At 45.5% G+C, this 13,248-nt stretch overlaps 2 protein-coding genes across 12 annotated transcripts in view; one reads left to right on the forward strand and one right to left on the reverse strand.

Moving 5' to 3' along the window:
• Nucleotides 1-18: 18 nt before the first annotated feature.
• On the reverse strand, nt 19-4,516 carry PTPMT1 (protein tyrosine phosphatase mitochondrial 1). The gene is given in 4 exon segments (XM_004264105.3): nt 19-355; nt 1,662-1,853; nt 3,785-3,865; nt 3,967-4,516. Coding segments are annotated over 4 exon segments (828 nt in total). The 5' UTR covers nt 4,363-4,516; the 3' UTR covers nt 19-196.
• A 4,637-nt stretch (nt 4,517-9,153) lies between these two features.
• The window catches only part of CELF1 (CUGBP Elav-like family member 1), a 72,361-nt gene continuing 68,266 nt past the window's right edge, over nt 9,154-13,248 (forward strand). For 6 of the 11 annotated variants that reach the window (XM_049713728.1, XM_012538681.3, XM_033412658.2 and 3 more), the window contains exon 1: nt 9,155-9,323. The gene's annotated coding sequence lies outside the window, so the exon portion shown is untranslated. Of the gene's footprint in view, nt 9,324-9,473; nt 9,493-13,248 lie in introns of those variants that run through there. The other 5 variants (XM_033412637.2, XM_033412560.2, XM_049713730.1 and 2 more) reach the window with 3 other exon arrangements.

The raw sequence follows: 13,248 nt of genomic DNA on the forward strand, positions 1-13,248 counted from the left end.
GAAGCCACACTAAATCTTCCTAGTCACACAACAGTGTTATTTCAAGAAAACGAAACAAGACACAGGGAGTGAAATTAACCATTACTTAGCACATTTCTATTACGTCAAGTTTGGGCTTAAGGCCTTTTGGTCCTGTTAAACATTCTCATTCTGTAGCAAGCCAGGGTTGTCCTGAGTTCTTTCTAATCCATGTACTTCATATCTGCGATGTGTGACAAGTCTCATTCTTTGCTGCTCCTGCAGTGATCACCGTGTGGAACTCTCTGAGAACTTCCAGCTGGCCAGGTCTGATGTAGATGTGTGACCGGATTTTGGTGATGGCTCTTACGGCCTCCTCTGGAGTCCAGTTGTACACCTGAAGTGCAGGGTTGGGAAATCAGACAAAGAAAGGACCAGGTGTTAAGGTGTCCTTGACCCAATAACAAGTGCTAAAGGGCTCTCAGAATTTCATTTTTTTAAAAATTCCACTTTGCAGGGAGTTAAAAGCTATGCCCCACATATTATAAGTGGGAGAGCACTTTAACCCCTTCAGTCAAAGTCCCACAATTATATGCAATAGGCTGGGGGAGGTAAAGGGGGGGACCCAAATCAGTCTTTCTATCTAATTTTTATTCTGCCAAACCCTGGAAATAGAAGGTTGAACACATGAAGCTGAGATCCTAAATTCAAGCGGGCATAGGCCTACTAGATGTCCTCTCTGAGCTAGGCTGTTGGTTACAAGAGTTTCCTGGAAAGACTACACAGTTGATGTTTCTATGCAACTTGTCACCATGTCTAGAAAAGAGTACTTTTAAAATTTAACTAGGAGGGCTATCTTTGTGTCCTCAGGATACTTACTGGTTTAGAACTCAATAGAACCAAGAAAGTATAGATTTTTAGCCTGCTGGTTCAGTTCTCACTTTGCCCAAAATATCTCCTGACATCCAGTTTCCAGCAAAACAGAGTCCTAATGACTAAAGCTTTAGTATTGTTAAATCATATATTCACCAGTCCACAGTAACACAAGGCCAGGCTGTTTATCTTTACATTTCCTTTTTCCTTAAACTATCTACATTACTTAGTAAATGCTCTGCAGGGGCCTCACAGGTAACAAAAATGAGCCGGGGGTTTGTAACAGGAAAGGATGGACTAGAGTACTGGCTTCTAAATGTTTTTAAAAGCATCCCACCTGCCGATCATAACAAACTGATAGGCAAAATTCTGTTGGAGCCACTGTTTCTAGAAATTAATGTCCAGAACTTTACTCTGAAATACTTAAAGAAACGTGAGTCCTATAGAGCTGCAAGTGATCAGCACTATTATCTACAGAACTAGATTTCCTGACATGTTTATAACAAGTGTTTCTAGCCTTTTGCTGGTATTAGCATCCTTTGCAACTCCATTTTTTGAGTGCTCGTTCTAGGTCAGTGCTTGACATACATTCTCATTCAAGCTTCACAACACATTTAGTTTGAGGAAATTGAGCAATGGAGAGGGGAAGCCACTTTTGCCTAAGGTCACGCAGCTGGCCGGTGAGAAAGCCAAAGGTCAGCCTGTCTGCAAAGTTCAGGTGCTTTCCACCTCCCAAACAGCCTGAAATTGGGAACATGGCTCCTAGCAAGGTCTGCCAGTAGACTGGAGATCTGCTGTAAAGGGGACCGGTCCAGAAAGACCTTTTCTACCTGAATCAGATATGCTGCCACCATAGTGGCACTTCTGGAACGCCCAGCCTTACAATGTACGTAGACAGACTGGCCTAGCGACTGGTACTTGAGAGCAAACTGGACTCCTTTCTGGAGGTTAGCCAAGGTTGGGACTCCGGTCATGTCTATCGTGCTGAGCCACAGCTGCTCAACTCCTGCATTCTTCCACTCCTGGAACGAGGTCCACCAGCATAGAAAAGAAAATGAAAAAAGCCTGATGTGAATGGTAGGAAGATGGGCTCCCAAGAGGCAGCGAGACAACAAGGAAGCTTCACGGTTTACTACAATGTGAATATACTGTTTACTGTTTGCCTAAAAAGAAACTTCTTTCAGAAATGTCTTTAAAATGGCTGACCTACATGGCTGGTCTTTCATCACACAACAGCAATGCTGCTGAGTTAGGATTATGTCCAAGATTTAAAGTGTTCTTAAAGTACCATTAGGAGCTTTAGTACCAAAGCTAAAGTATTTGAATCTTTAGCTACAAAGTACGAGCTGTATAAAATTCATCTACAAAAGCTGTGTAACTATTTTCGCATGATCCAGCTGCGAGGCTGGACTACTATGTTTTGCAAGAACTTTCTGTTTCTCTGTCCATAAGCCTCCTCTTTTTTACCACTTTTTTTGAGAGGGTATGTGGTAGAAAACAGTTATTTTAAAATTAAAATAATGCACCTACTTTTGTTAGTGCAATATTATCACTTAGGAGGAAGAAAAGAATAAACAGGAGAAATAAGGCCTCTGGCAAACTGGGCAACTTTTTTATTTTGCCTTAAGACTTCAGGTAGGCTCCAGCTACTCTTGATATTAATCACTTTAGCAAACCAGAAACTTATGACTCCGAACGAGGGTCAATATTTTATACAGCTCATGAAATTAACAAAAAACAGCAAAATCTGGCAGCATGGGGCTTATACATCAATTATGTCAGAAACACCTAGGGAGCTTGCTAAATGTTCAGATTCCTGGGACCCCACCCTAAAGTTCCTGAGTCAGAATCTCTGGGGGTTGTACCTAGGAATCTGCTAGTTTAACAAGACTGCCAGGTAATTCTTAGGCATATTAAAATGTGAGAACCACTGCCTTGGAGATTAGGCTAGTGGGATAAGATAGCTGCTCACAAATGTCAATTGCCTCACACCCAGAGACGAGCACTTTCTGTGACTTGCTTCGCAGGATGGACCACGTTAAGGAACATTCACCATTTTGGCTAATAACTCCTGAGGTCTTGTGGCAAAATACTGTGGGAAATCCAAGGAACTGTTACCCATTCTTTAAAAATGTATGCCATCACTGATCAATATATTTTAAATGTGAGTCACAATTTTTTTAAGATTTCAAAAAAATCTACAGTTGAAATAACGGCATGTTCATTAGGCTCTATCAGTACAGTAAACAAGAAAATAATTGTGCAGTGCTAATAGAAGTCAAACACTGTAAAGATAGGGCAACATCTAATAACCATTATGAACAGTTCCACAAATAAGCATTCACATCTAATGAAAATTATGATTTAGGCCTGAACTTTATTTATGACAGTGCTTTGGAGTTCCACTATCATCTCTAACATATATATAAAATTCCCTCAAATCAAAACCAAATGAACCCTATGCAGTTTTTGCAATGGGTTGTTTTATGATAAATTTACCAGGGATTGGCCGTAGCTTTTCTTTTTACAGTTTATAGGACCTTCATCTTGAATATCTAACAGTGTCTGATCCATACTTAGTGCTGAGTAAGTGTCGAATGAAAGCAAGCCATAGAAAAGTTGCCTTTCAGTTCTGGTTACTGATTTGAGTTACCGACATTAAGAATACATTTGTGCACAAAGGAATAATCTAAGTTTGTCAACTCTACTTTTAAATGCCTTTCACATCAGTTTTTATTTCACAATTAATTTCTACCCCCAGCCGCAGCCATTTAAGCTTAGAGGGCCAGATCCTCCCTGAGGAGGCAAAAAAGCCTGGGACGCCTGTCTCTGCGGCAAGGTCACCTACAGCACCCCCTCCCCCAACCTCCTCCGGCTCGCCAGGCCCTGTGTGGTGGGCGAGGCCGGCGGGGCGCCTCGGCCCCAGTTCTGCCCACGGGACCCGGCGCCTCACCTTTGGGGAGTTGCACAGGAACCTCGTCTCATACTCCTCGTTCATGGTGATGAGCCCTCGCACGTTCTCGTCCTGTACCAGCTGCCGAGGCAAAGAGGGGGCTCAGAAAGGGCCGCCGAGGCCTGGGCGGCGCTCGCCTGGCTCCCAGCCCCGGCGCGGCCCGGCCTCCCGGCCCGGCTCACCCGACGAGTCATGTTCCGCAGCGGCAGCGCGCCCAGCAGCACCGTGTTGTCGATACGGTTGTACCAGTCGCGGTGCGCCGGGCCCGGCATCTTCCCGCGGAACAGTGTGTACAGCAGCGTCGGGTAGAAGAGCACCCGGGCCAGGCCGGCCTCCAGCAACGTGCCGGCCGCCATCCTGCCCTACCCGGCCCGGCGCAGCGACGACCTGCCCACTCCCGGGCTCGCGGGGGGCGGCCGCGAGGAGGGCCAGAAGAGCGACGAGGCCGAGGACTGCGAGTCGTCCGCGGCCTCCAGCGAAGGCGACACGGCCTGCGCGGGCCTCTTGAGCACCAAGACCTCGGGCCCGGCCCCCAGGGACACTTCGGGAGAGCCTGGACCCCGTGGGACCGGCACCATGTCTCGGGAGGAGGGGCCGCCGGCCTCGGGGGAGGGACCAGGGCTTCCCGGGCGGGAAACTGGGACCCCTGACGAGGGAGGGCGCGTCCTCGGTCCAAGGTTGTGAGTTTGCCGCGTGTGAAACTGTGATCGCTGCCTGTGCCATTGACCCCCCCCTCCCGAGGGAGGGGGCTGTGACTCCAGGTGAGGAGGTCTCTGACCCCTGCGTGTGAAACTATGATCCCGACCGAGGAAGGCGGGGCCCTGGCCAATGGCCAGTGGGCCTGTGACACCTTCCCCAACTACCGGCCAGAGGGAGGGGACTGTTATCCCAGGTGAGGGTGTGACCCACCAAAGGGGAGACATGACAAGGAGACTCTCTGGTAGGGGTAGCCCTGAAGGAGAGACTGGAAGGGACTTTGAGCTTTTAAGTAGAGAGGCTTGTTGGAGAGGCCCTGATCCTGGACAAACAGGGGACCTGGGTTCATCTGGCCCTTCCTTCCCAACCTATCCCCCATCTGCCTGAATTCATGGCTGCCTCCTCCTGCACAAACTGCAATCACTATGTGTGTGTGTGTGTGTGTGTGTGTGTGTGTGCATGTGTGGAGTGAAATATATCAATGTTATCTACACTATTTATGAAAATATATTAATATTAAACATATTATGATAAACTTAAATATAAAACCCACAACCTGCAAATAGACGAGAGGAATAGTTGTAATGCTTATTATTTATATTTAAATAGTACTCTGAAACGTGCATCTTGTGCTTTTTAAAAAGGTTTATCGCCTTATAAAAGTAATACATATTCATAACAACTGGAAAATACAGGAAAGTAGCATAATCCTACCACCTCAAATACATTTGTTTTTTCTTCCAGTTTTCTTTTCCATTAATTTTTTTTTTTTTTTTTTTTTTTTTTTCTTTCTGTACGCGGGCCTCTCACTGTTGTGGCCTCTCCCGTTGCGGAGCACAGGCTCCGGACGCGCAGGCTCAGCGGCCATGGCTCACGGGCCCAGAAGCTCCGCAGCATGTGAGATCTTCCCAGACCGGGGCGCGAACCCGCGTCCCCTGCATCGGCAGGTGGACTCTCAACCACTGCGCCACCAGGGAAGCCCCTACAATTTTTTTATGTAAGTTTGTTTATTTATTTATTTTTGGCTGCTTTGGGTCTTTGTTGCTGCACTCCGGCTTTACTGTACTTGCGGTGAGCGGGGGCTACTCTTCAATGCGGTGCACAGGCTTCTCATTGCAGTGGCTTCTCTTGTTGCGGAGCAGGAGCTCTAGGTGCATGAGCTTCAGTAGTTGTGGCTCGCGGGCTCTAGAGCGCAGGCTCAGTAGTTGTGGCGCATGGGCTTAGTTGCGCCGTGGCATGTGGGATTTTCCCGGATCCGGGCTCAAACCCGTGTCCGCTGCATTGGCAGGCGGATTCTTAACCACTGCGCCACCAGAGAAATCTGGAAAGAGAAATTTAAACCACAGTAAATTATCACTCCACTTCTACCAGAATGACTAAAATTAAAGGACTGATAATACCGAGTGATGATGAGGATGCACTGTTAATATTTTAATATTCTTTCTGGGTTTTGTCTCTTTCAACGAACACATTCTCTAACAAAAATGGGATTGTTCTGTACCTGTTAATTTGTTACCTGCTTTATTCACTAAGCATGTGTCATGAATATTTGCCCACAATTAAATATTTTTCTGTATCATTATTTGAAAAAATATATAATATTCTAGGCTATGGCTATATCATATACTTTATCAAGTGTTTGATATACTTGATAAAGTATATCAAGTATATACTTTTTTTATCAGATTTTATGCTATTCCAACAATGTTATGATCCATAATACATCAGTACATCTCTGCTTTTTTTTTTTTTTTTGCTGCATGGTGTGGTGTGTGGGATCTTAGTTCCCTGATCAGGGTTGGAACCCATGCCCCTGCATTGGGAGCGTCCAAGTCTTAACCACTGGACCACCAGGGAAGTACTAGTACATCCCTGCTCTTATCCTGATTATTTTCTTAAGAAAAGCTCCTAGAAAGATATGTAAACTTTCAAATTCCTCCAAACAGACTATCTGAATTTTACTCCCACCAGCACTTGGAAAAGGCTTGCTTCTCTGAACCCTTGTTAACATTTTTAAAAACAAATCTTAATCAATTTGGAAGGCAAAAAATGAAGCAGGAAGCTTTTCATACTCGTTTATATCTCACATCAGGCTTTTTTGTATTTGGACTGTTTAGTGTTTTGTCTATATTGGGAAGCCCTTTGAAGTTAGAAGAATCTGTGTTCTTCATGTAATTGTTCTTCCACCCGACTCTGGGGTAATGGACTCTGGCCTTCCTTGGTAACTAGATGCAAGAATGACACTAGCGCCCTGCAAGGAGTGGCCCTAAGTCAAGGGGCAGGTAAAATCAGGAAGGTTACTGGTCGCCCTTTGAGAAATATCTGTTGAGCTGGACACTGTGAAAAGCATTGGAGAGACAAGAGGATAAGAAGACAGGTGTGGTCCCCGCTCTCATTTAGCTCATGGTAGGTTGCAGGAAGTTTCTGCATGCTAAACAATTCATTCTATTTTTTCATACTCAGCACCAAGATATGTCTATTCATTAATTCAACAATATTTATTGATGAATTGGGGAGTTGGATGAAGGTAGTCAAAAGGTACAAACTTATTGTTATAAGATAAATAAATACTAGGGATGTAATGTACGACATGATGACAATAGTTAACATAGCTTTACGATATATTTGAAAGTTGTTAACAGAGTAGATCTTGAGATTCTCATCACAAGGGAAAAAAGTAGCTGTATGAGATAATGGATGTTAATTAAACTTATTGTGGTAATCATTTCACAATATATGGAAATCAAATTTAAAAAAAACCCCAGTATTTATTGAGCACCTACATGGTATTATTTTAGGCCCGGAGAATATAAAACAGAAAAGATCCCTACCCCCATAGAGTTTACCTTCTGGTGTGAGAACACTACAAATAAAATATGTAAAATATGAAGTACAAAATATACTATGTTAGATGGTGATAAGTGCTTTGGATAGAAACAAAGTGGCAAAGAGGGACTGGAAACACAGGTGTATGTGTGTGTAACTTTAAATAGGGTGGTCAGGGAAGGCCCAACTGAGAAGGTGACATTTAAGTCAAGACCTGAAGGAGGTGAGGAGGTGAACCACATGGATATCTGGATGATTCTATGGCACAAAAAAGAACGGGACAGATTCTCTGCTTAAAAGGTTTCTACCAGGGCTTCCCTGGTGGCGCAGTGGTTGAGATTCCGCCTGCCGATGCAGGGGACACGGGTTCGTGCCCCGGTCCGGGAAGATCCCACATGCCATGGAGCGGCTGGGCCGTGGGCCATGGTCGCTGAGCCTGCGCATCCGGAGCCTGTGCTCTGCAACTGAAGAGGCCACAGCGGTGAGAGGCCCGCGTACAGAAAAAAAAAAAAAAAAAAAGGTTTCTACCATCTACAGCAGCTGGGAGACAAATATAAAATTAATTGTGGTAATGTATGTGACAACATTCTATAAGCTATAATGGTCTATAAATGTAAGATGTTTTCAGTAAATTACACATAAAACTATTAACAAGAACAAGATCATATATCAATATTACAAATGTATATAAAATGATAAACTACACCGTACAACTAAGGAATATGATAGTGTACAATTTAGGGGCTAATTGTTCAGATTTATATGGTACCAGAAACACTGTGGTTAGTGTTTTTTTCCCCCCACGGGGGAAAGAGATGCTTCCAATACATGGGAAAGCCTTTGAGGCTTCTGCTTGGGAGTCCACTTATTGTTTTGTGGTAAGGTTGGGTATAATCAGTATTTGTGGGTAGAAGAATTATTTGCTCTGGGAAGCCAGATGTTACAGAGAAATCATTTGCAAACCCATGAGTTATTTGTATGTTTGGGGCCAAAAGGTCCCTGAAGTAAGTTTCCTTTCTCTATCTGCATTTTACTGTCCCACAAGGTGTAGAACTTGTGGAATAAATGACCTTTTAAACGAACGAATGAGCTACTGTACTGTTTGCAACCACCTAGATCCTGGGATTCCTGGGTCACTCTGAAGGAGGTCTTCAGGGACCTAACTTGGGTTATTGAATTTTTTTTTTTTTTTTTTAGTCGGGGGAGAAGCAGGTTAGGGCTGGAACATCAGTCTCTTAACAGAACCCTTATGAGCTTCCGGGCGCTGCAAGGATTTTTGCAAGGTTGTGAGTTCACACAGCTGATCATGCTGCTAGAAAGCATTCCCCTAACTCTGAAAGCTTGCAATACACTTACATTCCACATCTCAGCAGAGAAGGAAGGCCTGGATCCTGTTGCTTATCTGCTGGGGTAGAAAGGAGGGTGTGTCATGTGCCCAGCGCTGGCCAAGCACCATCCCATTCACTCATTCATTCATTCATCTAATATTTTATTATGCGCATATTCAGTGCCAAGTAGAGATCCTTGCCCACTAGTTCATCCAGAACTCCTGTGGAGAGCCGAGAACTTCAGGGTCTCAGGCCGGGGGTCTTCCTCCAGCAGAGCTCCGAGACAAAGAGATGTGCCCTTGCCGCTCCTTGAGCTGAGGGTTCCGCCCGAGGCCCCGGGGGCTCCTGCGGAGCTGCTTCTCCACTCCCCAGCCCGAGAGGGCGCTGCAGCGCCGGGCGCTCGACCCGCCCCTGAGCATTGCTCCGCTCAGATCGGCGCTGCCGGCCGCACCACGGTGGTACGTTCCCTTAAGCCGCCCTCCCCCTCCTTGTCGGCCCTCCCCGCCGGTGGTAGGTGCCGGAAGTGCCGCCATTTTGGGGTGTTCTGCTCGGGCGGCGGCAGCGGCGGCGGCGGCGGCGGGACGCGGAGGCTCCCACGGGACTCGGCCTCAGCAGTGAGGAGGCGGCGGCGGCGGCTGCGAAGGCGCAGGCAGCAGCTGAGGCAGCGGCGGGCTCAGGTGCAGCCGCTGGTGAGTGCGGCGGCCGCGGGATAACGGGCCGCGGGTGGGAGGGAGGGAGGGAGCGAGGGAGGGAAAGGGGCAGGAGGGAGGCGCCGCGGGGCGGGTCCGGTCCGGGCGGCCGCGGGTCACAGGGCCCTTTGGGCGCGCCCGTTCCTGGTTCCCCGCGCCTCGGAGGCAGGTCAGCGATCTCCTACCCGCGTCCCGCCGCGCCGGCCTGGCGCGTCCCCCCGCGCCCAGGGAGACCCGCCCTCCTCGTGGCCTTGCTCCTTTCTCCGCGCCCTTTGCCTTCATTCTCCGGGCTCTGAGGGCTCCGTTCTCTGCCCAGGGATAGCTCCGTTCTCCTTTTTCCGGCCGCCGTGCCAGACACAGGCTGCCTGCTCCGGACACCCCTTCCCTGCTCCTGTCGCCCCACGTGTTCTTGGTGCTTACCCTTGGGGGGGGGTCCCCAGGACCCCCGCCTCTGGAGGGCTGCGTTTCTCCTCAGGAGCTTCGAGAGCCCCCCTTTCCTCGTCCCACATCCGCTAGGGCCTTGGCTCGCCCTCCCCCCCACGTCAGGTGCTCACCAGTTATGGCCTAGTAGCGGGGCTGGATTCTCGCACCCGGGAACGCGGAGAGCACGGTGAGGAGCTTTTTTCGCTAAGGACCTGGTTTTGGATTTAAAGCCGCTGGTGTCTTGGTTGTGGTCCTCGGAGCAGGATGTTGTTTTAATTCTCTAAGACGGTTGCACTGGCTCTTAAGTAGCTTCTCCTTGGTTTAGGCTCATCCCCATAGTTGAGGGGAAGGTGGTGCGATTTTGGTCGGAGCCTGCTTTAGCAAAATGGAATCTTTTTCTCGCCAGCAAAGTTAATGCTGCAGTTTTATTACCTTCGAGGGAGAAGGCTGTGTAATAGTGTCCGATAGTGTGGAGTGCTTTATAATGTCTGCAGTGTAAGAGGTAACAGGTACCCGATGAATCGTTTATAGGAACTTCACCCTTAAGAAAGGTCTCTTCGCTTTCTTTGATTCTCTGTAGATCGAAGAGGTTTTAATTTCATTCTTTCACCTTTTCCGCAAGTGTTGGGTTGGCCCTTTTCCACAAGTGTTGGGTTGGCTCTTTTCCACAAGTGTGGCATCTCTCAGAGTGGTACGCAGTTTTCAGTTTCTCCTTAAATTCTTGCTGAGGAAGAGTCGTCTCTGAGAACCACCAAGGGATTTTTCTGTTTTAACATTAATGAGTCCACTTGGAAAATCATCCAGTTACCATAGCGTGCATAAACTATTGCTACAGGTCCCTCCCCTCCCCCCGTGTTTTTATATTCTTCTAGCTTTACTTACAGTATGTGGTTTCTAATCATGAGTTAGCCAGGATTGAAGCGTTGCTGTTAGGAAAGCGAAGCAGGAACTTTCAGCTGTTGTTTTAACCTGGAAGTTTATGGTTTCCCCAGCGGTTCTTTCGTCTTGACTGTCCACCACCTGTTTCCATTAAGAATGGCCCTTGGCCCAGAGCATAGGCCTCAACTTCTCTCCAACCATTCATTTTTGCCCACGGGGTTATTTTCTCCTCAGATGGTATCTAGACTTAAAATCCATTAGCTGGTGAGGCTAGATTAGCTGGTGAGATAGAATGTCTTTTCCAACCACTTCACTTTTCAGATGAGGAAACTGAGGCTCCCAAGGTTATTTGCCCAAGATTATGTAGCAGGTGCACTTAAAACAGTTTCAACATAGGGTTTTTTTGTTTCTGTTTTTTTTAAATACAATATCATGAAAAATAATGCAAATTGCCCTTTAAGATGTGATGGAATGGAAAGGGCCCCAGGCTTGGAGTTGAAGGCCTGAATTGTAATCCTTGGTCTGTTACTAGCTATAAAACTTTGACCAAGTCACTGTTTTGAGCCTCAGCTCATTCTCATCTGCAAAATGGAGGAAATCGTGTCTGTTTCACATGGTGCCAATTCAGCTTCAGTGCAGTAATGTGTGAAAGTGTCTGTAGTATAAGAGGTAGTGAAATTTTGAGCCAGAATGATTTATTTTTCTGAAGATTTCCAGTTATTTTTGTTATTACAGAAGTAACAGATTCATTATTAAAAATGCAGATAAGCCAGAAAAAAGAGAGAAACTCACCTTTAGTCCCACCACTCAGAGGTGATTGTTAATATTTGTGGTCTTTATCTTATTATCCTTTTTATATGCTGTAGAAATGTTTATTATTTTAACAAAATACGCTTATCCTAGTTACAGTTTTGTGATATGTTTTTAAGTTTAGTAGTAGGTGATAGGCATTGACAACCACATTTTAAATGATGCCCTGTGTTTAAGCTCCAGCACATATGAGTTAGGCCAGTGGATATCCCAGCATGGGAGCAGAGAATTTGCTGTTTTAGACATGCTGGGCTTGAAGAAGAGGAGAGGAAGGGCAGAGACCTAACGTTTATTGTATGTCTACTGTGTGATTTTTTTTTTTTTTTTAAATATTTGGGCTCTGCTGCTAAAGGTGGAGTGTGAGTCGTGAATTCCATGCCCCCTCCTGTGACTGCCACTGCAGCTTCTTTAACTTAATTTTCCTGTGAGGCCAGATGTAATAAGGAACTGGAAAGTTACAAGGTGGTGGTGGTGTGCCTTGGAAAGGGAAAGAGAAGAGCTGTCACCTGGAGGTCAGGGTGAAGAAGTTGGAGGAAGTAGGAGCATAGGCTCCTCTGCTCAAGGCTTTGGGTACTTCCAACAAATTGCTCTGTTTTCTGTAAACCAGTGAGTGAAGCTCACTGGATTTGGTGAAACTCTGTGTCCTCTGCCTTTTTTTTTTAACAGCTTTATTGAGATATAATTCACATACCATGCACTTCAACGGTTTTTGGTATATTGCATTATTAATTTTAAAAAATTGTGGTAAAATATATATAACAATTTTCTATTTTAACCATTTTTAAATATTTACATTTTTTAATGTAAAAAACACATAACCTAAAATTTAGCATCTTAATTATTTTTGAGTGTGTAGTTTTGTAGCATTAAGTACATTCATATTAATGGGAAACAGATCTCCAGAACCTTTTCATCTTCTAAATCTGAAACTCTATACCCATTAAACAACTCCCATTTTCTCCTTCCTCCCACCCCAGCCTCTCATAACTACCATTCTACTTACTGCTTCTATGAATTTGACTACTTTCAGGTATGAGTGGATTCACAACAGTATTTGGCTTTTTGTGACTGGCTCATTTCACTTACTGTATCTTTAAGGTTCATCCATGTTGTAGCATGTGACAGGATTTCTTTCCTTTAAAAGGCTGAATAATATTCTATTGTATGTATATACCACATTTTGTTTATCCATTTATCTGTTGATGAACACAAGTTGTTTGTACCTTTTGACCATTGTGACTAGTGCTGCTATGAATATGGGTGTGCAGATATCTCTTTGAGACCCTTCTTTCAATTCTTTTTTCTTTTTTTTTAGTGTTTATTTAATTAGGCTGCTCCAGGTCTTAGTTGTAGTGTGCGGATCTTTAGTTGCAGCATGCATGTGGGATCTAGTTCCCTGACCAGGGATCGAACCCGGGCCCCTCTGCATTGGAAGCGTGAAGTCTTAACTGCTGGACCACCAAGGAAGTCCCCCTTCTTTCAGTTCTTTTGGATAATATTCAGAAGTGAATTGATGGATCATATGGTGGTTCTATTTTTAATTTTTTGAGGAACCTCCATACTGTTTTCCATAATGATCCTACTATTTCACAACACCACCAACAGTGCACAAGGATTCTAATATCTCCGCATCCTCACCAACATTCGTTTTGTTTGTTTCTTCTTCTGTTTTTTTTTTTTGGCCGCGCCACGTGACATGCAGGATCTTTGTTCCCCAACCAGGGATCAAACCCATACCCCCTGCAGTGGAAACTCGGAGTCCTAACCACTGGACTGCCATGGAATTCCCTTTTCTTCTTCTTTAATAGTAACG

Source organism: Orcinus orca, chromosome 8 (assembly GCF_937001465.1).
Source record: "Orcinus orca chromosome 8, mOrcOrc1.1, whole genome shotgun sequence".
NCBI lineage: Eukaryota > Metazoa > Chordata > Mammalia > Artiodactyla > Delphinidae > Orcinus > Orcinus orca.